Genomic DNA, 26,255 nt, shown 5'->3' with positions numbered 1-26,255 from the left:
GGACCCCTACGCGGCGGTCTCGCATGCCAAGCATAGCACTTCTTCTCTAGGAGACGTCTTTACAGGGGTAAGAGATGCTCTCGACACTGGCGACGATCCCCATTTCCGGTCGGGGAGGCTGGTGAACGACACCACAGCGAATCTCATAGAGAAATCAAGTATCACAACGAGACCTGGCATTCGCGCACAGCTGCTCGACCTGAATTGGAACACCATTTCCAAATCCGGGCCCTAATCACATGAACACGACCCTGAAGCCAGGATGCATGCACCAAACTCTTTTATAGACTGGGTTCGAGCCGGATGACGCGCATGCCAAGTTGGCATGGATCAAACCAAAACCAGTCACCATACAGCTGTTGTTCCATGACATGATGCACTCTATCGAAGAAGCAGACTCGCATCTGTCGAGAGCTCGAACAATTCTTGCTATGATTACCTCGTCCGGATCTTGGCCAAGTATACGACCTTCTTTCTATTTTCGCGGAGCCTCGATCGAATTCTTGGAAATCGATATCACGCGGCTTCAATGGCGCGCGTAACGAAGGAAGGAATTTGTATAAGATGCTGTGCGGGAGCACATGTTGGAGAACAGCATCAGGAGCTCGTTCTAGTCAATCTTGACACTTGAACCCTCTACAACCATCTCAATTCAATTGTTTTTTCTTTCCCCCTTCAAAATGCAAATCCTCGCACTTCTGATCAGTCTTCTTGCACTCAAGGTTTTGGCCGAGCCGGCAGAAAGCGACCATAGAAAACCAACTCCAAAGCCGCGCGCCAGATCACTCGAGACCGCAGATGGTAAGTGTCCCTCAACTCAACTCCACTTTGTATTCCTTGAGTAGAGCTGATTCGTTGAAGATGGGACGCTTTCGGATGGAGGAGCTGGGCCGTTGAATGCTTAGTGCGGGATGATGATGATTGCTGTAGCAGTCAACGGAGATGTAAGCTGAGAACATCCCGCCACGAAATCGTTTTTCCATTCGGCTGATTCCTCTGTTGTGACTCCGGGTGGCAGTACCTTCATTTGTCGTAGTGGATTTTAACTCGGAAGACTTTCCATAATTGGTCGGATTTTAACGGTGTAAAGATTTTGTTCGCTTTGAGGGATCTGGGATTAATTTAGGTGCGAGGTTGTTGATTAATGAGCTGATTGTACCTGGGCCGATGTAGAATCTGGAATGGATACTAGATGTTGCGGGCAGGGTGCCGTCTTTCTCTTCCAAGATAGCAGTCAGATCGGCATGGTCAAGACCGAAAGAGGTCGCAGCACGTCGAAGGATGATATCGTAGACTGCTCATGCATATCCCTGAGCTTTTGTTTCGGAATTTGCAGCCATATGGCCGCTGACTGGAATATCGTATCGCTGGACTTGAATGTTCTTGAAACCGGCCTTTTCCATGGTGCCTTTCATTCCACTGCCACTGCAGGTCGTTCGGAGAACCTCTGATAGCACCCTCAAAGTCGTAGTGCGTCGGCGCAATATCGCCTCGAGACCACTGTCGCTCTTGGCGCCAATGCGATTCATTCCGAACGTGCAGGCGGTGGAGGAGCTGAGTCTTGGCGAAACTTGAGCCCTATTGCTCGTGTCACGAAAACACTCTTGGGCCCAGGAAAAGCTGTTGCGTGGCATATTATTAGACATCCGAAAAAGCGCTTATTTCGACAACATGCCCCGTGGCGGAGTTGGCTGGAACAAGAATGGAATTGCGTATCGCCACGGGTTGGTCCTACGGCTCTTGATGTCGCATAGCGGCGATGCATGAGCTCCAAAGAGTATGCCAAGAATGCGTGCTATCCACATGCGCGAGTATGAAGGGTGACCGAGATCAGTGTCATCGATAGCGACTTGAAGCATCGATTGGTGCTCTCTGTGCTGCCAGGAGCTGCAGTCAACGGGCAGATTCTAGTCCTCTCGTCTGCAGGACCACACCCTGTTCTGGAAGTCCTTGCTATCCATTGGCTCCTCGAATATGTAGACGGTCGTGCCCTCCGCTGCGTTGTAAAGTTGCGTGAGACACAGGGTCTTGACCGTATGGTTGAGCCCTGCTCGTCGAATGCACTCCATGACCTCTCGCACATGATCAAATCCATGCCCAAAGCCGATCCTGAGTTTCTGTACATCGCTATTAACCATTTGACGAGATGTATAAGGTGGTCCGGAACATGCCTTAGGGTTGGATGTCAGGACCTTGCATTCCCGCTTGTGGATCTCCCAGTGTGCCTTTTGGCAGGAGGCGTCGCAGTATAGAGCCCAGTGACATTTACTGCACATGAGTAGCGCGTCACTTGCGCTCTTGTTGCCGCACGTGTGGCATTTGTCGTTCTGATGTCGGATTCTGAAACCACCTATGGTTTCTGGGATCGTTACTTCTGCGTTGCTCGACGCCATGAGGACCGTGCGGGCGGCGTCTGCGGTTTGGATGCTGTATGGTGATACGTCTTTCAGTCTTGACGAAGCTCGGGAGGACGCGTCGTGATGCGTCGCGGAACAGTCTTGTTTGTACTCGGCCTCTGACCCATGCTAAGGTCTACATCATGACACCAATTACGCGGGTATTCTCCAGCACTGACTCCCTAGCGCCGCGCTAGTGCTTAGCGTAATCTCAGCAGCTCATCTTTCGAAGTCGCAAAGGTTGAGCTTCCTCTTCCCTTTCCATAACTTAGCACGTCTCCCCATCCACCCCCACACTTTGAACATCTGCTAACATCTTCTACAGCCTTGTTGAGGTGACCTTGCTCACGAATAGGGCTCGCCCTGGAAGAGAATCTGCATTGCACAGAGCGGTATTCCTGCCAGTACCTCTCCTTCGGGGGCGGCATCGGCGCAATTTTTGCTGGCTTCGCATTTTTCATCAGTTTCAGCGCAATTTGCGATGGTCTGGAGAAGGATTGCCAACTTGCACGGCCCACGCCAAGGCCGCCGCTGCGAGAGCTGCATGTCCTTGGCGAAGACTCCGATGGAGACTACATGTATACTACACCTGTATTGATACTTCTTCCGATCGGTGAGCAATCGTCTCCGAGCACGCCAATCGAGGCAGGCCTTCGTGCCACAAACGATGTTGGCCGGTCGCCGGTCACAGCATACGACGATACGAATTTACGGAAATGTAGTGGGACGGTGTCAGAATGCCTGCAGCATTGGGCCCCGATGGCAGCGAAGGTGTGACAAGGTGGCGTCGATCATGGATGTGTACGGAGATGTCGGGTGTTCTCCGTTCAAGCGTCTGCAGGCCTGCAGGTAACTTAAGCGAGGCTCAGATGGGGATTTCTGAGTGGTTCGTGAAGGCATAGCGGTGCGGTATAGGATATTGGTCTCATGAGTTGGTCTTCTGCAGCAGGACAGCACGGACAGTGCCATTTTCCATGTGCAATGTGCATCAGACCGGTGATGCATATAAGGAGGACAGAGTGGGTCTACCGGAACCGGAGATTACGAGATACGGATTCTATTGTTAGCACCTTCTACTGTTTTGAATCTTAGTAAATAAACTACGCGTTTCCTCTCGCCCTTACTACCCTCTAACCTCGCTATCGCTACGCTATAACAATAAAGCTAAAGCCTATATATAGTATAGCAATATCGCTTAATTTAAGGTATTGTTATTGTTACTGCCGCACTACTACGACCGCCGCCGCCGCCGCCCTATTCTACGCGTTTCTCGACCTCTTACTACTATTACTACGCGTTGCTTAAGTAAGTAAATACTAGGATATAGACGACGTATCTTATAGCGACCGATTATAAGAGCTTGTCGGTGCAGTTGCTATCTAATATAGCTATAGACGTAATAGTGCTAGCGGTACCTAAAGGCCGAGTAACTAAACCTCTATAACTAGCTTAGCGACTAAGAGGGCAACAATAGGGTCTATAGCCGCCTATATTCGAGACAACTACTTAGTAAGTGCTTTGTCGGCTATATCGTTGTCTATACTATTAGCTAACTCGTTACAGAGGTTATAGAAGCGCTCTCGGATATTAAATACCTGCTCCTTTATCTCGATAGTACGTCGCTCTAGTCTTATTGTTATCTCCGGCTCTAGGTTAATAAGAACACGCTCTCGAGTAAAGTATAACTCGAAGCCGCTCTCTTACTAACCCTATATCTACGTAGTATAGTCTTTAGCGGAGAGGTTGTTATAGAGCTTGTTTTATATATAGATATAGCGGTATATAATCTAATACTTCCGGTAGAAGGCGTACTCGTAGAAGTTATAGTTGTCGAGGTCTCTAATATCGCTAGCATTAAATTCTAGCTTACCGAGCGCAATCTCGGCGGCAATAAGTGCCTAAATAGGGTAAGGAAGCGGCTTTAACTACTTCTAAGAGTAGACAATTAGGTATATCTTTAAGCGGAAGCTATAAAAAGCAATATTAGCCCTATAGTCGAACCTATTCGCTATATTGTCGACGTAGACAGCAATGCCCTTTAGTAAGAACGCCGCTATAGCGCGTTTAAGGTCCCCCTTCTTTAGACAAGAATATAGGCCTTCTAATGGATTAGTAGTCTTAATCTGTATATATAGAGGTAAGTGTTCTCGTACAAAATTAGCCTATATTCGCTTAGTCTTAACAAACTCGTTCTTAATGTATTTAAGTTGTTCTCGCTTAGGTTAGCCGTAGAGGTCGCGCGGAAGGGCGTTAATAGCTTTATTTATCGAGTCGTTATAACTAGGCTCCGTTCTTCTAAATTTTAATGCGACTAGCATATAATCTAGTGTCTTCTTATATTTGTCGGCCTTAAAGCGCTCGTAGAGTGTAGTATCGACGTGCTTATAGTAGAGATAATAGGTCACTTCTATCTTACCTATAATAAGGCCTAGAAACGCGATTTTAACCGCCCGCTGTTTAGCTCCGCTATCGTCTATAATCTAGTACCTAGAAGTCTACCGTATACTATTTTCTCGACACTATCTCTTAGCGACAAGTATATATAATAATATAATGTCGCCGTCTTTGTATTCCGTAAGAAAATAGAAGGGGCAGCGCTAAGAACCGGTAGTATCGCGTACTATAATAGTAAATAGCTTCTAACCTAAGAAATTCGTCTTATAAGTCGAATCTATTAAACAAAGCCGCCTATATTTTTATAGAAGCTCTAGTCTTTTAGGTTTAGCAAATACGTATCTAACAGTATCGGCACTACTTTAATAATGCTTAGTTTCGACGTATTCGTATAGGTATTGTGCTATTGTTGTTGTAAGTTAGTATTCGAGGAAGATTCTAAATACAGAAAATAGGTAGGATAATATCGGAGAAAGGGTAGTCCCGCGCCGATTAGCTACTTAGAGAGTGCGCTAAGATATACGCTAAACCGCTTTTAGATGCTTAGCGGTTACATATCCAATTCTTAATACTTCGAGGAAATAACAACTTATACTCTAATAACTAATCTCTTAACTCTAATAACTATACCGAGGTACTTAATCGACCGCTAGTATACCGGATATTAGGGTATGCTTTGCGGAAGCCTCGAGCGCTATTAAGAACGCACATTCGCTTAAAACTAAGGCCTCCGGAAGCCTTAAGGACCTTATATTGCCTAGGGGCGTTTTTGCCTATTATATTGTCCTTTACCTCCGCCGCCCTATAGCCCTTTTGCCTCTCCTTACTAACTACCTTCCGCTAGAAGGAGTTTAACTTGTTACGGTTAGAAACCTCGAGAGAATAGTTATAAGGCGCCTAATCCCTACTTTAGTGCGAAAACTAGTATTTAACCGGTTTAATACGCTTAAACTCCTTCTTACTATTCTTAACGAGGTTTCTAGTAGTATTAGTCTCGTTATAGGGCTTATATAACACCTTAACCTTTAGGCGCGCCTTATAGAGGTTACGGTCCTTATTAGTATTACGAAGCCTCTTATTATTCGACTTCTTCGACTTGTCGGCCTATAAGGCGCGCTATTTGCGACTAAGGCGATACTTAAAGCTAAAGATATATATATACTTAAAGGCGGACATAAGGTAAGCGCTATTAGTATACTATATATTATTAATTAACAGCTAGTAAGTGCTTCTATTGTCCTTACTAACCTAGAAGGGCTCTAGTCGCAATTTAAATAGCAATTGTTGCTACGAAGCGATATTAGCTAGAATAGGTGCTACTAACCTTTGCGACGCGTTAAAGTAATAACTACGCTAGCGGCTTTTAAACTCGTTATAGCTACGAGAAGCCTTCTTCGTCTTATTAGTTAGCTCTTCCTTACTTATAATGTCGCCTTCTGTATCTTCTTTACTACTGAGTTCTTTACTACCGAGTTCTTTACTAGCGAGGTCTTTACTACTAAGTTCTTTACTACCGTCGAGACTAGCTAAATCGAGTAGCAAATCGTCTTAGTCGATAGGCCGCATTCTATTAAAGATATCCGCTATATCTTCCGCTATTATTAGCTTATTAATACTATACTTCTTAATATCTCTATTTGCGTTAAACTACGTATTAAATACTACCTTCTCGAGCTCGGCGGCGGTAGTAGCGAAGTCGAAGGCTATAGCTTCTTCGAGGCCTTTAATATAGCTAGGTACGGCATCTGCGAGGCCTTTAATATAGGTGTCTATTGCGATAGTAAGAGCAGCGACGGCGATAGTAAGGTAGAGCGATAGCGACAGCGACGACGAGGTACAAAATAGATTGTTTGCTAGAAGAGCAGAATTGTGTATAGAATGCTAAGAAATCGGCTCCCCGGCGGAACCTCTAATTTCCGACTAGACCTACTCTATCCTCCTTATATACATTACTATTAGACCCCCCGACGCTACCTTCGCTATTATAACAACGTAAGAAAGGGAGCAATCCACGGCACTGGTAATACCGTATCGAAGCCGTATTAGAGACCTTTAGCAATCTCGAGTGTTAGAATTTAGTAGTGTTCACTAGGGTTGGTAACTAGGCCTATTTGAGACGGCTCTTCCGAGTAGTTTAGCAACCTCCTTTTGCCACCTCTTAGCTGCTTAGTTATCGTATCCACAGTGATGTAACCTGGCTCTTTAATATAGACCTCAGCTAGTAGTGTTGTCGCTATAACCGCAGGCTTAATAGACGCTTAAGTAAGACAGTTATTGCTAGACTATTAGGTGGTTGTCGGACAAGCGGCTAGCGCCTATCTCGAGTCGGTAGTCGATATTATCGTAGACGACGAGGCCGACGAGGCGTACGAAGGCGATCAAATAAGGAGCCTGTATCCTAACGATTATAACCGGCTCAAAAGGACGAGGTTGCAGGACCTAACTAACGATTAGTATAAGCGTAGATTTCGCTTCTAAAAGCAGGATCTATATAGGCTCGTAAGGTTGCTCAAATTAGACTAGATTGAGTATCTATACCGCATAGAACCTACTAAGGAAGAGGCGTTGCTAGTGCTTCTACAGCGACTCGCAAGCAGTGCTACTTAGCAGTCGCTAGCGTACGAGTTTAGTAGAGGGCCGACCTGGATTAGTATTGTATTTAATACTGTTCTCAAGCACTTGGACGACTTCTTTAGCGACAGATTATTGTTTAACACTCGTCGGTTAACCCCTTAGTATTTGCGGAGGTATGCAGAGGCACTAGAACCGGACATTAGTCTTGCTAAAGTATATAGATTCATTAATAGTACCCTTCGTCCTTGCTGCAGGCCTAAGTACGACCAAAAGCTGTACTATAGCGGACACAAGAGAGTATACGGCATCAAATTCTAGGCTATTGTTACTCCTAACGGTCTGTTGTCGTCGCTGTATAGTCCTAAACCTAGCTCTTTCGGGGATTCTCGGATAGTGTATGAATCTAATATTTAGTGGATTTAGTATGCGTTATTCGATAGGTACGGATTGGACGATAAGGTGTTTATTTACGGAGACTCGGCGTACGCAGTAGCGGATAGTATTATATCTGCTTTCAAAGGTCAGAATAGTTAGCCTCGTACGCCGCTATAGAGGCAGATAGACTAAGAGATGTCGGCGTTGAGGGTTGCTATAGAGCATATATTCGGATAGATATCTAATCTGTAGCGGATTAACTTAGTTAAGCAGAAGGCGGACTTATAGGCTATTAGATCTATCTATCGAGCGTACGTTCTTCTTACTAACTGCTACACCTGCTATTATAGTAATTAGGTATCTATAGGTCGTATAGATCCACTATTGTTAGAAGAATACCTCCATTCGAGGGCGACTAATGCTCAAATTAGTAACGAGATTAGAGCCTTAGTTGAGACGGTTCTACCGCTAGGATAGCGACCGCCGCGACTAGAGCGAGGTAATAAGGGCAATAAAGGAGATAGGTATGCGTCGCCGGCGATAGGAGACGAGGGTAGCGATAGTAATAGTAGTAGTAATAGTAATAGAAGAACGACGATTATGTCGAGAAGTTAAAGTATAGCTTCACAATTCTAACGGTATTCTTAGCACTCGCACTATAGGAGCGAGTACATTTCGAGCTATTAGTATATATCTAGAAAGCAGCGAAAATAGGTGACCAGAGCGTCTGTGCGCGATTCTCGTAATGTCTCGGCGATGTTATTAACCCATTACTAAGTAATGGTTATATACTACTAACCCTACCCCTCCTCCTATTTCCTAAATTTCTAGCGATAATCTCGCGATTGAGAGAATAACAAGGCAACGGCAGGAGCAACTGGTTCGCTAAATCGATACTAAAGAGCAATATTGCTAACAAATAAGTAGGGATTTGCTTCAACTAATCCTACAAAACGAACTCTATACTATAACAACCACTACCTACTCCTCCGAGTCGAAAAAGTCCTCGGGGACCTTAATATCGTCTATATTCTAATCCTAATCGTAGCGATCTGACCACCCTATCTACTATAAGAAGCCTAGTTTCGGTGAGCGCTCGAATAGCTCTAGCATTAGCATCTTGCTCTTCCTGCGGTAGATAACCTGTAATAGCACTCGAGTGCAATCCGGATATACACCTGTTACCGTCTAGCTAATATTAGTGAGTTGCTAGTTAAGAGAGAGATAATAGCACTTACAATAGTAGCATTAAGGTGCTGTAATTCGTTCTTCTAACCATTAGTTAGGCCTCGAATATAGTACTAATTAAGGGCGGTTAGGCCCTCCTTAATCTTCTCGAAGTGCGGTTTTAGCAATTCGTTTAGTTTCGAGAACGCTCTGTTAATCGAGGCGTTGTTATTACGCTTACGGCGGCGCAGTCGCATCCGCTAAGTCGTCGACGGTGTAGAAGGCGAAGGCGTAGATTCTTCCGGCTTAGCAGAGGTCGCCTAAGAAGAGCCGCTGCTATTCAATCGACGTCGCTTCGAGCCTAACCTATCTATTAGACTATCGCGGACAACGATCTCCTTACGCCGAGCCGCCTCCTTCTATTCCTTTGTCGCTACCTTGTCGAAGAGCTAAGGGTTTATACGTATAGCGTGTTTAATAAAGAAGTCCTTCGCTTGCGAGAGGTTATCGTTACTAGGCGCTATACTAGTAGAGCGCTCTTTAGCGGCCTATTCCTTCACCCTCTTAATTAACTTAACGTTATAGCTCTATCGGAAGCTAGAATCACTGCTAAACTCCTTCTTACTATTAGTACGAGCCTACGCATTTATACGACCTCTAACAAGCCGATAGAAGTTAGTAATATTGCCCTTCTTATAGGCATACTTTATATTATTTATTTACTAGAAGACAACTAACTCTATTCGAGCCGATAGCTTGCCTAGCTTTAATAGGTGAGCTATATTACTACTGCCCTTCTAAGACAGTGTTTCTACGGTCTTAATTGATAGCGAAGGTCTAGGTAATAGAGATAGCCGTAACTGACTTACTAGAGTAGTTGGTAGCGGCATAGATGCCGGAGAGGCGTATTTACTAGATCTAGTCGCTAAATCGATAACTCTAGGTAGTAGATAGGGGGAGGGGAGATAGCGACCTACGAAGGTATTGCGGAAGGCTATAATAATCTCGATTCGCTAACAAATTAGTAGGATAGGAAGACGAGCGATCTACTACCTGCCTTCGAGTCCTCTAGCCGCCTTATTATCCCTCCGAGTCCCTTACGAAGCCCGATTTCTACTCGAATTTTCTATCTAACAACGTTACCTTCTATACTATTATATACTATCTACATCATTCGTACGACCTTAACTATTATTAAGAGCTTGTAATATATCACAATAGACATACTGCTAGTAGTGTAGAGCCTCCGAAGGTGTTATTATTTAGCATACTATAGAGCGATCGATAGAAGGTTTGATATTGCAGGGGAAGATAGTTACTATCGCTAAGGCTACTATACCGCTTCTGTATCCACCTCCTTTAGCAATAGACTTATTGCATTACGACCTACGGCATTACAATCGATTGGCTACATGTAGTATAGTAGATACAGTGGATACAGGTGGTGAACTATCAGTCAGAAGTTGTTATCGGAGGTGGACAGCGACACCTCCTGCTAAAGGTCTCTATTGGACGCGCTTTCCACTTCTGGCAAGCTTTACTGCGTGGTGCAGCGTGATTGGTTGTTCGGAAAACAGGCAAAGTCAAAGTGCGATGACTACATTGTGCATGCACCCTTGCTCGATCGATCCAGATTCGCGCTAACATCTTAGATAGCCGCACGATCGGATGCCCACTGCATCCTTTTTCGCCTGTTCGACACACTTCACCATCCCCTCCATCCTGACTCCTCCTCACCGTCTGCGCCGTGTACTTGGCCTTCGTGTTCCTTACCCTGCTGCACTCCTGCGCCTACCCACGCCCACGCCTCCGCCTCCGCCTCCGCCTCCGCCTTTCTTCCCGACGTCGGCAGAGATTTTCGACATTTTCGCAGCACGACATCACACGCAAACATGCCCAAAGCTCTTCAAAAGCGCGGGCGCCGCATCAAACGCAAGCATGACGACGAGGCCGAGGAGACGGTGGCAGAGAGCAGCAATAAGCGCCAGAAGTCCATCGATCAGAGTGGCGAGCAGCACGACTTTATGTCTCTCCACCATGGAATGCATGAAGATGTGTCCGCCGCCTACCCCTCCACGGAGAAGGCATTTTTCGGCATGCTGGATGAGGACGAGCAAACCTTTTTCAAGGCCCAGGAAGAACTTCTCGAGTCCGACGATTTTGCCACTCCTGAAGAACGAGCGCAACTTTTAAGCAGTATCTGGAAGGAGGCCGCTGGCAAAGAATTGAAGCTTGCATGCAGTCAGTCATGTTCACGATTACTGGAACGCGTGCTACGATCATCAACTTCCGCTCAACTCAAACAAGTTTTCCAGGCTTTCAGTGGGAAGTCCGTATTGCCTATAACGACCTCTGTTCTAGCCAGTGCTAACCATGCACAGCTTCATCCACCTCTTGTCTCACAGATTCGCCTCTCATTGCTGTGAAACACTATTTACGTGTGCCGCGCCTCATGTCAGCGAAGAGCTTAAAGGCAAGCGGGCCGAACTCCCAGCCGGCGTTGACGAGCTCTACGTATCAATGGAGAACTTGTTTCTGCATACCATCGCTGAGCTAGAGGGTAACATCGGATTCCTCCTGACCGATCGATATGCCTCTCACTCGCTGCGAATTCTACTCCTGATCTTCTCCGGCCAGGCCATTTCGACGGACTCGATGAAGGCACTCCTAGGCAGCAAACGAAAAGAAGGCCATTCTGAGAAGAGTGGCATTCGTACTGGAGACGACTCTACATCGAAGTCGAGGCCTGTACCTAAATCCTTCTCCGGCGCTCTTGAAAAGCTAATGAGTGATAGTGTGGTAGGCCTGGACACCAACAAGCTTCGAGGCCTAGCTACACACCCCATGGCAAACCCGACTCTTCAGCTCTTACTTACCATCGAGCTGACTTATTATGGGAAGCAACGAGGCAAAGAAGAAAATTCCATCCTTCGAACTCTTTTGCCGGACGATCCTTTCACCGCGGAAAGTGACAGTGCAGCGTTCATCAGCAGCTTGGTGTATGACTCTGTTGGCTCGCATCTCGTGGAGAAGATAATTCAACATTCGCCTGCAAAATTCTGGAAGAGTCTGTACAAGAACTTCTTCAAGGAACGCCTCCTTCAGTATTCCAGGAACGAAGTTGCAACCCATGTTGTCTGTACCATTCTTGAGCGACTCGGTTACGACGATCTTCTCGAAGCCCACGAGCTGATCTTACCCGTCATCCCCACCCTTCTCGAGAAGCAATGGACCGCCCTCACCAGGACTCTCATTGAGCGATGTGCGGTCCGCGACATCGACACACAACCTATTGCTGTCCAGATCGACCAATTCTACCAGGATGAGAAGGGAACATTCAACATCGAAAAAATGCTCAACCCGCAGCACCCTCGAAACAGCACTGAAGCCGACCTACCCGTTGTTGCGAACGGTGCTGTGAGCTCGGAAAAGGCGAACCAAGTGGGATCGACATTCTTCGCTAGGCCTACGGAGCCCACGAAAGTGCACTTCAACATACTTGCACAAGGCATGCTGATAGTTTCCGGATCTCTCAGTGCACTACTTCTCGATTCCCTCATCGCACTTGACTCGCAGACACTCATCGGTATGGCACGAGATCCCATCATCACACGCACCCTGCAACAAGCCCTCACCACGAAGAACGCCTCGATTATTCAGCGACGCAAATTGATCCAACGCTTCTATGGGAACATTGGCGAAATGGCCCTGGACAAGGCTGCTTCACATGTGGTGGATTGCATCTGGGAGGGAACTCATGGCTTGGCCTTCATTCGCGAGCGTATTGCCGAAGAGCTGGCTGAAAATGAAGCTTCGCTACGAGATTCGGCATGTGGACGAGCTGTGTGGAAGAACTGGAAGATGGACATTTACAAGCGCAGAAGACGAGAATGGATCAGACAGAGCAAGCTGAAGGCCAGCAACGATGGCTTTCAAAGCTTCTCTGAACTCGATCAGAAGAAGACCGACGGCCCGCGCAAGACTCCACTACAAATGGCGAGAGAGCGGCATGCGAAGAACAAGGCGAAGCAAGTCGAGACTGAGAAGAGTAAGGAGAAGAGCCGCGACAGCAAAGACATGGCAAGAAAGGAAAGGAAGTCAGCCAGTAAAAGCTCCCGGGGCTCGGCAGGACCTTCAACTCGCCCAAGACCAGCTCCTACGCCAATAGCCACGACATGAGGTGTCTGCTTGGTGGGCGAAAGGTACGACACTCTATTCGGACAGCGAGAGGCATGTGTGAAGCAACCTCGGACCCTTTCCTCATGACACTCACACAAATACGCTGCCATCGAGCAATGTTAATGTGCTTCCGACACTTCCGTCTGCACGATCTGCTTAGCTCCATTTGTTGGCCACGTGCTCGGCAAGTGGAGACTACCCCAGAGCCGATTGCCGCCTGACATCATTCGTATATTTGGGATTGTACACATGTAATTTTCTGTTGCTCTTACTCTGTGGATAGCCGTGGCGAACGACAAGTCACAATCATGATGTAAAGAAGTTCTATCAACTCCTACTTTCCTTGCCCCTTTGTCCTTTGGACGTGTAAATACTAGTCTGTCTACATGATGACTGCCAATGGCACCAGAATGACGGGCGGAGAGCAGCCTCTTCAAAGAGCAAAGGAAGCCGAAGAGGTATGGTCTTGTCACCCAAATGGAAGTACCCTGGTACTAATCCGCATCTTTAGCTCCTCAGCGCTGTGCAGAGTCTAGTCACGTCCTTCATTCAAGCTGCAGATGACAACACAGCGTCAAACGCAAATGGGTATTCCGAGCACGCGAAACCTGTTGGCGACCACAGACCGACGACTCTGCTCGATCCAAACCCGCCACAACAACTCCAGCAACTCTTAGCCTGTTCACTGCCCCAGCAAGGCCTCGGACGAGATGGCTTCATCGAGATGGTCCAAAAGCTATACCGCCACAGCGTCAACACCTGGCACCAAGGTTTCCTCGACAAGCTCTACGCCAGCATCACTCCAGTCGGACTCGCAGCAGATTTGGTTCTCAGCTCTCTGAACACGAATGTCCACGTCTACCAAGTCTCGCCTGCTCTGACAATTGTCGAGAAGCAGACCGGTCGTGCTTTGGCTTCGATGTTTGGTTTGAATGGAGTCCATGCTGGTGGCATCACGCAGCCGGGTGGAAGTGCTGCGAATCAGAGTTCTATGGTGATTGCGCGGAATACTTTGTTTCCGGAGACGAAAATTGAAGGGAATGGAAACCGACGTTTTGTTCTTTTCACGTCGGTACATGGGCATTATAGTGTTGAGAAGGCGGCGCAGATGTTTGGGTTTGGTTCGAATGCTGTACGTGCGGTTGAGGTTGATGCGCAAGGACGAATGAAGCCAGATGCATGTAAGTCCACGGCGGCAGCTTCAAACGTGCTGCTACATCTGTTGTTCTCAAACCTAGCAAGTCGTACTTGCTTGATGGAGAGAGACATGTCGCTTTCGAACCAACAGCTAACCCTCGCATCATCGCATTCCAGTATCGCTCGCAATCCAAACCTCCAAAACCGCCGGCGAAACCCCCTTCTACGTCAACGCAACAGCCGGAACAACCGTCCTCGGCTCCTTCGATCCCATCCCCCCAATCTCAAAAATCTGCCAAACCCACAATCTCTGGCTGCACATCGACGGCTCCTGGGGCGGCTCCATAATTTTCAGCGACAAGCAACGCCACAAACTCCAAGGCTCCCACCTCGCAGACTCCATCACAATCTGTCCGCACAAAATGATGAATGTCCCTCTCACGTGTTCTTTCCTTTTGGGGAAAGATTTGAGGGATTTTCAGCGAGCGATGACGCTTCCTGCCGAATATCTTTTTCATGGTAGGAATGCGGACGGTGGGGAACGCCACTGCTCCGACGCTCATCGGAATGGAGGAGATACATGTGCCGAGCAAGAAGAATTCTGGGATCTGGCAGATCTCACCCCCCAATGCGGTCGGAGAGGGGATAGTCTCAAACTCGCCTTGAGCTGGATATATTCCGGAACCCAAGGGTTTCGAGATTATATCGACCATGCTTTCGACATCGCAGCGCAGTTGACATCTATCCTCGCCTCGAATCCGAATTTCACGTTGGTTTCGGAGAATCCGCCGCCTTGTTTGCAGGTTTGCTTTTATTTTCGGAAGGTGGCTGATGTTGAGGCGAATAGTAGGATGACGGAGAGGATTGCGAAGGGGTTGGTTATGAGGGGGTTTATGGTTGATTATGCGATGGGGAGGGAGGGGAGCTTTTTGAGGGTTGTTGTTAATGGGCAGACGAGGGGGGAGACGGTGGTGGGGTTGGTGAGGGCTGTGGAGGAGGTGGGGATGGAGTAGATGGCTGTGTTGATTTGGATATGAGCTGTCTTTCTGACTAGACAGTATTGTCAGCGGGCCCTTCAAACTCGAGTTGCGAGCAAAACTGAGCTGCTGGTTTCGCCCAAGAACTTCTTGACTTGGGTACAGTACAATATTAGCTTGATCACGACATGAAACTCGATGCCTTCAAATTTCCTTTCCTTCCCTAGCACAAGACTTACCTCTACAACAACATCATAATCCACCGCCCCATTTCAAAATCTCTTGAGAATCAAATCTGGCACTACCTTTCCATCCACAACCGTGTCCTTCAGCGACCGTACCTTTCAACTTCGATCGAGATGCTACCAAACCATTCTCTTTTAAATTCTCTCTTAATTTGATCCGTTCTACCCGACCCTTCTTGCGGAAATTTCTGCCACGTACAGTATCCGTGATGGCTAGAATTCTTACCTTTCCCGCGCGAGAAAAAATCCTCGAGAAGAGAGAAGCCTTGGGGCAAAATTTGGCAGAGTCTCCGAGGAAAACAACCCGTCCGCTTTTGCTTTGCTCGTTCGGCGTGGGAAGGTCAGGTACGTGTCATTCCGCGCTGCAGAGTAGGGACTCAAAAATGCGAACTCACCAAGTTTCCATCCATCGCACTTCGAATACAGGATTGACATCCTTACAACTTCTGGCTTTGAAAAAAGAAAAGAAAAAACGCTCCCACTTGCTCCATATCTCCATTCTCATCTCACAACCTGAACTCTTCTGATCTGATCCGTCTTCGCTACAGACCGCCAAATTCTTCAAGCGTGGTATATCTTGATGAACCCACGAATCATCCATCCATCCCCTATCTAGATATGAGCGAACTTTTTGGATCAGGAAGGCGAAACGCTCTCGGCTGCATGCCGTCTTCTAGCGGTCGATCAGCCTCAAGTGTACCATACGAACTTCAAACGAAACCATGGAATTTGATCAGGGGGTTAGTAAGTAGGTTGAGAGTGACGGCGATGGTTGAGAAGTCCCAATACCACCACCACTGACAAGCTCTTGACATGCACGATAGCCTGACTCTCAAGGCGGTCAGCAGAACATGAAGATGCGAGGAACTGGACAGCGCGGGAATAGGATAATGGAAGAGCACAGCTTAGGAGTGCAGACGATCGAAAGCAGTGTGAATTCCAGCAATGAACCAGCAAGCAACACATTTAAAAAGAGCAGACGAAACGATCAGAAACAATTGGAAAGATTGATCAGCAAAACCGAGGCTAGATTTTCACCTAACAAATTTTCAAATCCAGCTCAAAATTGCAACAACAACAACACACGTTCAAAAGGTGTATACTCATCTTCCCCCCCCCCCCCCCCCCCCTCTTCCAATCTTACTCATCAGAATTAACATCAATCTCCATCTTCTTCCACTGCCTCGCCGGAATCTTGCGTTTAAACAGGATATCAATCTCGCGATACGACCGTCCCTTCATCTCCGGCAAGAAAAAGTACGCAGTAATCAAACACGCGAGTCCCGTCCCACCCCAAACATATCCACACTTGCCCCCAAGATTCCCGCCCGTGGGGTTGAGCATGTACGACGCGAGGAAAATGCAGGGGATTTCGACGATGTAGTAGGTCGCGCGACCGATGCCGGTGGTGAGGGGACGGAGACGGATCGCGGAGGTTTCGCCGATGATGACCCAGGAGGCCGGGGCGGGGCCGAGGGTGAAGAGGACGGAGACGATGAGGCCTAGGGAGGCTTGGGCTAGGGAGGCGGAGTTGGAGACGCCGACGGAGGCGGCGATGCCCAGGGCGACGAGGAGGATGGTGTTGGCGGCTGAACCCCAGAGGTAGATGGATCGGCGGCCGAAGAAAGTTGTGAGGATCCAGGAGAGCATGACGAAGATCATTTGTAGGGCGGAGGTGATGAGACCTAGGGCGAAGGCGGTGTTGGTGTCGATTCCGGCTTGGCGGAAGAAGTAGACGGCTTGGTTGGCGATTAGATTACCCGTGAGGTTCTGGGCGGCGTAGACACCGCAGACGATGAGGGTTCGGTAGAGATCTGTGCCTTTGAAGAGTTCGACGTAATTGGGTTTCTTTTCGCTTCGCTCGAGTTCGATGACTCGCCGCATCATGGCTACGGTTTCGGGTGCGTTGACGGCAGATTTGCGTCCAAGGCGCTGGACTGCTGTGGCTGCTTCCTCGTGTCGTCCTTGACGCGTCAACCACCACGGGGACTCTGGTGCAAAGTAAATGAGGATGGCGAGGGGGGTCGGGAACATCCATTGCAGAGCGATGGGGATTCTGAAGGCGGAGTCGTGGTTGTAGGTGTTGTAGTGGTACGTGACGGCACCGACAATGATACTACCAATGGCCCAGAACATCTGCAGCATTTGAGTAGCAGGAGCTCTCAGCTTGATGGGCACGATCTCACTGCAGTACGCAGGAGCGTTGGCAATGAAGATACCCCACGGCAGACCCTCGAGGAGCTGAGCAACGAAGTAGACTGGAAGCGAGTCGCCGTAGTAGAAGGCGAAGATGAAGACGTTCAAGAGCATGAGGCCAGCCAATGTAGCCCATCGGTATCCGATACGACTGGTCAAGGGTCCTGCGAGGAAGACACCGATGAGTGCGCCAAGTTGACCCGACACCTGCATGGCAGATTGCCATTTGGTCACGACGACATATTCATCTTTGGCAGCGTTGTAAACTCCGTATCTCTTGGTGAAGGCAGGAAGGGCGAGAAAGTTGCCCATCAGAAAGACATCATAGGATTCCATGATCTGGTGGAGAGCTTGTCAGTTGCATGGCGCTCGGCAGCCAAGGCGGTGGCGTACAATTGTGCAGGACATGACAAACGCCCAGAAAGACGCCATAGGATATGCTCTGACGGCTTGAAGCACAGTCATCTCATGCTCGGCATTCTCTGCCTCAATGGCATCTTTCTTGAAATCGGCAACGCCTGCCTTCTCGTTGAAGGCGGCATCGTGTTCGATCTCTTCGGTATGGTATGTCTTCGACTCGGGATCGTGGTCCATGGTGTTCGACGTGTGCCTCGACAGGAGGACTTGGTAGTCTTGGTATGAAGCTTGGTCGCGCGACAAGGACCAGGACAAGGAAAGACAAGACGAAGAGGCAGAGGGTTAAGTAGCTGATGAGGATTGCGCGACGATCTATCGCTCCCAAGCTCCCTGGGTGTTCCCATGCCATGTGGAGGGCACGTGTGGACCCCCGTGGGGAGAAATTTAGCCTCCGGCACAATAAACCCCGAGGTTACATTTCGTTTGCTTGAAGCGAACCAATCACCAGCTGCGAACCAAATGCTTAATATTCAGTTGGCAAGCGAGTTTGTGAAACATCTGGCACGATCTACTGTGCCTCGAGATCGCTGCGACTCCGGAAAATTGAGAGAAGAGGTCCGTTGTCTACCCAAAGATTTTCCGCACACATTTGAGTCCTTTAGGTGACTTTAAGAAGTCTTTCCAGTGCCGCAAGGTTCGGAACGTCACACGAGCCTGGTGGCGTGTGTCGTAATTCGTAGTGCCGGGAAAATGCAGCACGTATGCTCATCATCTTCAAGCAATGCCTCCTCCAGCCAAGAAGATAGCCAATTCGTAGACTATGAGTGCTTGAATAATGTGTTCTAGACCAACCATCTGCCGGCCGCGAGAACCGTTTTTGTGTCTCTCGCGTGACCTGGGATCGTAGAGCCAAGTTTGTGGAGCCGACACGCTGCAAGTGGAGCCGCGTGCATAAGAGATGGTGCTGTTGACACGAGCGTCTTCCTTCGGCTGTATGCTTGAGATGGTATGGAGGTCGTCCGAATAGCGCAGCATAACGGAGCTGATGCTGACCATCAATCGCGTGCAACAACCAATGTCGTTTCCTGACCAGCTTGAGGCCAAATTGCAACATGACACGGTGCAGATAATGGCTCTGCTGTCAGTAAGCAGAGCAAGCACCCGTGAGCAGCACCCAGAGGGCCTGGACATGCACCAAAATGAATACGCTGTGTCTAGGGATATATACGACGAACCAAGCAAGCACGCGCAATGCCGCGCTTATACGCTCACGCTCAAGCAATATGTGCATCTCAGGTCCAAGCAGTACGACTGCACGCCAAGCAAAAAGCAAACTGGTGGTATCCAAGTTCGTTCCATGTCCTGTCTTCCTGTCGCTGTTGCCAAGAAATGTACATCAAATCCGATTAAACGTTTCGCGGCGGAGGGAACTCTCCAGGCACATGGAGTTGGCTGACCGACAACTCGGTGTCGTGCCTAATTACGCGAGGGAAGAATGCTCCAGTCTCGTGAGCGCCAAGCTTCTCGTTTCCGCCCAAAGGTGCTTCTGCGACACTTGTGGAGTTTGCGCTTGCAGGTGCGGCCACAACGGGCGCGTGATTGATCTTGCTCGTTGGTGGGACATTTGGTATCATTGCCTCAGTGCCCTGGCTCTCGCCGACAGCGTTTGGAAAGACAAAAGCTCCAGCGTCGGCATCGGCATCGGCATCGACATCGGCATTGAGTCCTCTCAGCGACTTCTGCTCGTGCATCGGAATCTGTTGGGGAACAGCGGCTTCTTGCTGGTGGTGTCGATAAGCCTCTGCACCAAGCGCTCCTGCTCCAATGCCGACAGCACCTGCGGCAGCTGGCGCCATCCAGTCTCCGTACCCGCTATTATGACGAGCCAGCGGCTCCTGAACTTGAGAGAAGGATGTCGCTGGCTCATTGCCTAAAAAAGGCTGCTGCTGCTGTACTGGCACAACAGGTTGCGCTTGGTTGACAGGTTGTACTGGCGCGGCTGGTAGAGAATATGTCTGTGTCTGAACTGGCTCAGTGCTGGCAATCGTCTGCTGCTGGACGGGAATTGGCGCGGCTTGGTGTTCAATGGCGCCCGGCTCATCGTTGATGGAGCCAATCTCAGTTCGAACATCATCAAGTCGGTAAGGATCCTGCCCTCCGTATCGGTCTGGCGATGATACGGGTAATGCTGAGGCAGCTGCAACCACATTCGGACTGTCATCGTCCGAGTCATCGGCGCCGTCGGCAGTGGAGCTCATAGTCCCAGTCTTACGAAGAACCATGTCAGACGGGAATCGTCCGCCTATGGCCATCAGTAACTGCGTCCTCCCAAAGGGTAAGAACAACGCAACGAAGCAAGCAAGCAAGTAAGGGTGGGATCTGATCTCACTTACCTGGTTGCGGCCGCTTAGGCTTCTCTTCCGTTGGAGATGGTCCCGCTAGGCTGTTAACGTCTGCCGAATACGGCACCTCGTCTGCTTCGTCTTCTTCCATGCCATCGCTGCTAACTGTTCCTCGATCGCTCGTACCGCTCACGCTTCTAGCGTGTTTCCGAATAAAGGCGTTGCGCTCAGCACCAGTCTTTTCGGTGAGATTGCGGATGTCTTCAAGCCACGCCATCATGGTATCATAGCTCTCTGCGCGGAACACCCAGTTATGACCTTTATGCATGCCACCAGATTGTTTGCCCTTGAGCATGAACTTGTGGCTCGAGGAGCCTCGCTCGGAGTGCGAACCAAGCTTCTGGTCAGGGAGATATAGAGACATCACAGGTGGCTGTGAGTAGATCTTGTCCGCAGACTTGAATTCATGCAGATGAGTCGGTGACAAGACATACCATCCGGGAGTGTAAGACTTCAGATACTTGCTCTTGCGCTCAAGCATGCCTGCGCGAATCTCTGTTGCTGCTGGGGCATGCTTGCCTGGGTATTCGATCTCCTCCACTCTTCGCAATGGCAAACCGGGATCGACAAAGTGCTCGTCGGAAGTGACAAACTGGTACCACTCCTGGTCCTTGGGCATCGAAATCGGACCAGAACGGAGGCTCTCGACGGTGTTGTACGCATCATCGGCTTCGCGTTTCAGGATTCCAGCCAGGGCATTGTAGGCTTTCTGAATCTCTCCGACGACGATGGATTCGAGCTCACGTCCCGAAGCCTCGAGATTGAGGTACGCCTTAAAAGAATGTCAGCGGATTTCTGAGATTGTCGGAGCACATGGCATACTCTATGTAAGTAGTTCTCCTCATCAATCTGCCTCTCAATGGCTCGATCGACACCCAATCTCACGACGTAGGGATCATTCTTGCCAGTGGCAGCGCCATCCTCATGATCGGTGTGTTGCAGAGCTTCTTGCAATTTCTCAATCTCCTTCCTGGTGACGTCCCTCTCTTTATCGACGGAGTTCTTAAAGTCGCCGCTCAAGCTCTTGATCTCCTTGATCTTCTGGGCGAGGTCACTTCGCAGACCTGTCAGTGCTTGAATGACATCCGTCTCAATATCCCTAGCCTTCTGCGCCTCTCGAACAGACTTTGCGTGGAAGTTCTCAAGAATACGGGTTGCGTCGCCAAGACCGCCATTGGTCATAAAGATGGATGGATTCGTGATGTTCGCAATGGTGTTCTGCACTTTGTGGAGCGCTTTGTGACGCGCGTCGTAAGACTGTTGGATTTCGCGGAAGTAGGTGATCAGTGACTTGAGCAATTGTCTCCAGGCCTGGAAGCGGTTTGCGAGGATATCGGTGGGCGTGCCACTGGTTGGTACTGGGGTGAATGACCAGCTGTTGAAGTTGGCGTCGTCGGCATCGATGCCACCAAAACCCTTCAGACTTCCGGCTCTGAGGCTCTTCTTGCTGCCACTGCGCTTCAAGCTGCTCGCCCTCTTGACGCTGTTCTTCTTTCTCAGAGTATTGCTCCGACTCACGCCGCCGCCGCCGCCGCCCGTTCCACCCACGGTGCTAGCACGGCTAGACGTGCGCTGCAGGCCACCATCGACCAGCGACGAGCCTCTATGGCTGGCGTCGAACTCTTCGGTAGAATGACCCTGGTGCGCGACGGAATTCGACAGCGGTGAGCTCATCGTCGGGTTACTCCCTATCGCGAAGTCTGTAGGCTGCGTGCCATATCCTCGGTGGACTTGGTCTCCGCTGGGTTGCGGCACGGATCCGTACGGCGTCGCCATGTTCCCTCGCTCTCTCCGCTCGCACGCACGCAGACAACCAAACGAGATTGCCTCGTCGTTACGCGCAAAGCAGATGGGGCGCGACGATATATCACGCAAACAGAATGCCGCTACAAATGCGCGCAAGGAGTGCCGTCGGTGGCTGTGTGGTAGTGATCATGGATGGATGGTAGATGCAAGCGGCCGGACCACTGTGCAATCTCAACAAAGGCCAAGCACTGCGCCGTTAAACGGTGCGTCGGTGATGAGTGACGTAGGAGAAGGTTCGTGTGACGCGTTAGCTCAGTCACATGACAGGCACGTGACTTCTTAGCTTGAAGAATTTTCTACACTGTATTTTAGACTATAGAAGAGATAGAACATAGGCAATCAACGAAGCCAATTCAACCGCCGGTAATACAGTATTACGTAAGTAATCTACTGCGCTGTGCGTGATAGTTATAAGCCCGGATTTAATCCGCGGTGTTAGAGACTTCTATAGTAGGAAAGAATTTTCTATCCTACGAGACCTTTAACAATCGATCGATAGTCTTAACGGTACTATAAACAATAACTATTTAGGCCTCTATAGTCGCTTTAAAGCAACGTTAGCATGTCCTTAATAGCCCTCTTATTAGCTAGCCGCCCTAGTAGTAGCAAGCTTATTATCCTTCGTAGACCTAACGACTAGGATCGATAGTTTAAGCAAACTAAGACGTACCTAACTAGATATAAGACCTAGGTCCTTACTAATCTATATTCGAACGAGCCTACTAAACTACTACAACCCCTTCTCCCGGAATTCGATATAGAGCAACTTATAAGCAACCCCCTATATTAGGCTAGGGCAAAGCTTACTAAGGAACACTTCGATATAAGGAAGGCGGAGTTTAAACGCTTTAGGATAGCTCGCAATAGGACAATTAAGTATCTAGCTACGACTATAGACATTCGCTATCACTTAGAGATTACTAATCCTAATATAGACAACGTAGTACTAACTATGCGGCTTATTCTAACTCGATTGAAGAACAAGCTCGTACCTAATACGCAATAGTAAAGAACCTCTCTTAGCAAAGAGCTACAACGCCTAGTAAACTCTAAACAGGTAAAGGACCCCGAGTACTAGTGTAAGGAATAGCTTAATCTACACAAAACTATAAAGCGTATATAACACCTAGAATTTAACAACCTAGTAACCTACCTGTATACTGCAGTTACGAATATAGATAAGACCTATAGCAAGGGACTTTATATAATGCACTAGGCAGGGCTAATAGTAAACAACTTCTACTAATTAATTAGTATAATACGAGACTACTCTCGGAACATAGCTAGTGCCTCGACGACTCGTAAGGGCTCATCCTTTAGTGTAGTCTATAAGCAGGAAGATAATGCTTCTAATGCCGCACTATAGGGGGCTACTAGCGGTGCTATTAAAGACAAAGACAAGAACAAGCGCCGCACTCCTAAATCCTATACTGAACTTACTAGCCTTAGTAAGAGGAAGGCATATAAGAATCGTAGCAAGTGCTTAGTAGTTAACTACCGGCTACGTAACAAAGTAGAAGAGAAGGACAAAGACGCCTAGTAGCGTAGCAAGCTAAAGTTCTATAAAGGCTATCTTCGCCGTAACAAGGACTTCTGTCTAAGACAAGCTAAGTTCTATAAAGATCCACTAGCTATTAAGATTGCTAAGCAATAATACTACGAGGGCCGTAATAAGGATAATACTAGTATAGGTAATGGATTAGGCAAGCTCTTAGTAGCCTGCTTCTATAATCCTTTACTAGCACCTCTATTAGCTTTACTAGCGGCTAATCTAACTACCTACATGTCAATAATCGTATACAAGGGCAAATAGAACCCATTCAACGCACTAATATATAATAGTAGCTTAAACTGTAACATTATTAATTACCCTAGTCGATTTAACTTTAAAGCGCTCTTCCTTCCGCTATAGGCAACTGTAGCTACTAGCACTACGTACAATCGAGTCGTCGCTATTAGAATAGCATCATTTACAGTAAAGAGTACTAGCGGAAGTCCCCTAGAGATCGAACTAAAGGAATGCCTCTATATCCCTAACTTTTATACCAATATTATTAGTAGGACACTATTCTATTATAAGGGGTTTAGGCATTAGGAGATGGATGATACACTGTACAACCCTTAAGGAAAACCACTAGTTAAGTTCGTTAGACTAGACAACAATATGCCCTACTTCGATATAGAGAGCAAAGTTAATAACAACCTACTACCTAAGATATAGCTAAGCGACGATAAAGGTCGACCACGAAGTTATCCGTTCTTCTAACTAATACGGGCCAACTTTACTGCACGACGCTCTGTACGTCTACTACTACCGAGGCAATTGACACTTAAGAAGATACATAAAGTGTTTAGACACCTAAGCGCAGAACGTGCTAAAGAGCTAGCTAATAGGGTTAATAGAATAACACGAGATCTCTTACATAATACTAAAGTTCTAAGAACGCCGCTATGTCTAGTATATGCTTAGGCTAAGGGCAAGAAGCTTATTTCTAGAAGGCTACGGAAACACGACGTTTCTATTCTTACTCTATATAGTTATATTGCCGCTGACCTACTAGAACTAGACACGGCCTATAACGGTGATAGGTACCTGTTCTATGCCTACGACTTAAATACAGGGCTTTACTTTAGTTGGACTATTAGCAATCGAACTGAATCTACCTTGCTACAATGCTAGAGCTAACTGGCATTATTTGCACGCAGTGTTGGCAGAGATATTATCTACCTATTATCCGATAATAAAGGAGCTATTAGTAGGATGCGCTTTCGGTCCTATTTACGCAATAACTATACCACCTAGAGGCTAATAGCACTATACACTCCTAAACAAGACCTAGCTAAGCGAGCAGGCCGCACTATTATTAAAGTAGCTAGGGCCCTTATAATACACGTACGCTTTCTACACAAGCTATAGCTAGAAGGAGTTTATGCAGTAACCTTCTTGATTAATCGTTCGCTAAGGTTACGTTCTACCGACTATGTAATAAGGACACTATTTGAGATTGGAACTAGACACAAGCCTAATATAGCCTATGTGTATCAGTTTGGCTTACGAGCCTATCTATTGATCTATAGCACGGAGACAGACCTAGCATTATACAAACGAAAGGACATCCTGCCTAGGACAATAAAGGTAGCTTTACGCACTTATATTAGGTACCTGTATAGTTATAAAGGCTACTCTATCTATAGGATCTAGGTACTATTACGAATAACAGTTCTACGGACAAGAGATGTTGTCTTTGATGAAACCCTGTTCTACAATAGATACGATAATAATCTCGGAGTCAACCTTACTAACTAAGAACTAACTTAGTTTAGTGATCTCGAAGAGCTATAAACAACCGCCTCGGAGCATCAATTTGATAACCTTCGAGAAGCATATAACACACCCTTAGACCTCGTACGGTTTAGAACTAAGGGGGTAGATACACTACTAGGACCTAGAAGACTAATAATTGTCGACTCTATAAGGCTAGCAGATCTAGTCTAAGGAATACTAACAACGCCGCTACTAGTTAAATAACTTAGCCTAGTACCGAAGCAATCGCGACTATTTAAAATGAGTTAGTAACAGCCTATATAGCAACAAGACTTTCTAGTTAAACTAAACAATACTTAGCTACCTCGTAATAATGTCTTGAATAAATTAGTCTAACAAGGAGCCCCTAAGAACGATGCTAGCAATAAAGCCCCTACTAATAATGTAGACGCACTAGGTTATATAGATAATATAGACTTTAACTTGTTGCGTGCTAAGCTAGCTAAATTGCTAATGCCAATTGAAGCCGCTAATATATCTTATCGTTACTTACTAAATACAGGAGGTCCGCACTACTGTGTTAATAACCTAAACAAGCGACAACGAGCAGCCGCGATCCACTACGATCGAGAACAAGCAAAGCACCTCCTATTATTTAGTAACCTTTATATAGCCGCCGAGCATAAAGCACGCCTCGTACAGCCTACTCGATCTAATAAGTCTAATCTACCTAATACACCTTTACTAGAACTACTACTACTTCCATGCGACGAATATAATCCAAA

The 26,255-nt window shown here is 47.7% G+C and overlaps 5 protein-coding genes across 5 annotated transcripts; 2 read left to right on the top strand and 3 right to left on the bottom strand.

Moving 5' to 3' along the window:
- Positions 1–6: 6 nt before the first annotated feature.
- MYCFIDRAFT_179288 (uncharacterized protein) lies at positions 7–3,090 on the bottom strand (the record flags this gene model as incomplete). Its single annotated transcript, XM_007933383.1, has 21 exons — positions 7–18; positions 64–142; positions 166–199; positions 240–251; positions 290–604; positions 628–636; positions 697–785; positions 823–1,021; positions 1,082–1,217; positions 1,256–1,394; positions 1,421–1,508; positions 1,537–1,620; positions 1,672–1,691; positions 1,723–1,887; positions 1,933–2,497; positions 2,521–2,532; positions 2,576–2,614; positions 2,665–2,882; positions 2,908–2,999; positions 3,032–3,047; positions 3,086–3,090. The coding sequence occupies 21 exons, from the start codon at positions 3,088–3,090 to the stop codon at positions 7–9; spliced, it is 2,328 nt and encodes a 775-aa protein (XP_007931574.1).
- Positions 3,091–10,798: 7,708 nt separating this feature from the next.
- On the top strand, positions 10,799–13,085 carry MYCFIDRAFT_33582 (uncharacterized protein; the record flags this gene model as incomplete). Its single annotated transcript, XM_007933044.1, has 3 exons — positions 10,799–11,235; positions 11,288–12,305; positions 12,381–13,085. 3 exons carry the CDS (start codon positions 10,799–10,801, stop codon positions 13,083–13,085), a joined length of 2,160 nt encoding a protein of 719 aa, XP_007931235.1.
- Positions 13,086–13,596: 511 nt separating this feature from the next.
- MYCFIDRAFT_145816 (uncharacterized protein) lies at positions 13,597–15,235 on the top strand (the record flags this gene model as incomplete). Its single annotated transcript, XM_007933382.1, has 2 exons — positions 13,597–14,266; positions 14,400–15,235. Coding segments are annotated over 2 exons (1,506 nt in total), but the record flags the coding sequence as incomplete, so codon positions are not given.
- Positions 15,236–16,584: 1,349 nt separating this feature from the next.
- On the bottom strand, positions 16,585–18,234 carry MYCFIDRAFT_145999 (uncharacterized protein; the record flags this gene model as incomplete). The annotated part of the gene is made up of 2 exons (XM_007933381.1): positions 16,585–17,979; positions 18,034–18,234. 2 exons carry the CDS (start codon positions 18,232–18,234, stop codon positions 16,585–16,587), a joined length of 1,596 nt encoding a protein of 531 aa, XP_007931572.1.
- Positions 18,235–19,182: 948 nt separating this feature from the next.
- Positions 19,183–22,151, bottom strand: MYCFIDRAFT_205303 (uncharacterized protein). Its single transcript, XM_007933380.1, has 3 exons — positions 21,222–22,151; positions 20,391–21,171; positions 19,183–20,299 (listed from the first exon to the last, which is right to left on the bottom strand). Exons 1-3 carry the CDS (start codon positions 22,071–22,073, stop codon positions 19,404–19,406), a joined length of 2,529 nt encoding a protein of 842 aa, XP_007931571.1. The 5' UTR covers positions 22,074–22,151; the 3' UTR covers positions 19,183–19,403.
- Positions 22,152–26,255: the final 4,104 nt, after the last annotated feature.

The sequence above is a fragment of the Pseudocercospora fijiensis genome (genome assembly GCF_000340215.1).
Source record: "Pseudocercospora fijiensis CIRAD86 unplaced genomic scaffold MYCFIscaffold_10, whole genome shotgun sequence".
NCBI lineage: Eukaryota > Fungi > Ascomycota > Dothideomycetes > Mycosphaerellales > Mycosphaerellaceae > Pseudocercospora > Pseudocercospora fijiensis.
The sequence above is the reverse complement of the archived record's forward strand: the minus strand, read 5'-3'. Positions and strand labels throughout refer to the sequence as shown.

What these genes read in the sequence shown, in the direction of transcription:
- MYCFIDRAFT_205303 (XM_007933380.1), bottom strand. Translation starts at nt 22,073, where the DNA reads ATGAGCTCACCGCTGTCGAATTCCGTCGCGCACCAGGGTCATTCTACC. An exon ending in AGGAGAACTACTTACATAGA is followed by an intron (nt 21,172 to 21,221) that starts GTATGCCATGTG and finishes CATTCTTTTAAG; the next exon opens with GCGTACCTCAATCTCGAGGC. An exon ending in GCCTAAGCGGCCGCAACCAG is followed by an intron (nt 20,300 to 20,390) that starts GTAAGTGAGATC and finishes TGATGGCCATAG; the next exon opens with GCGGACGATTCCCGTCTGAC.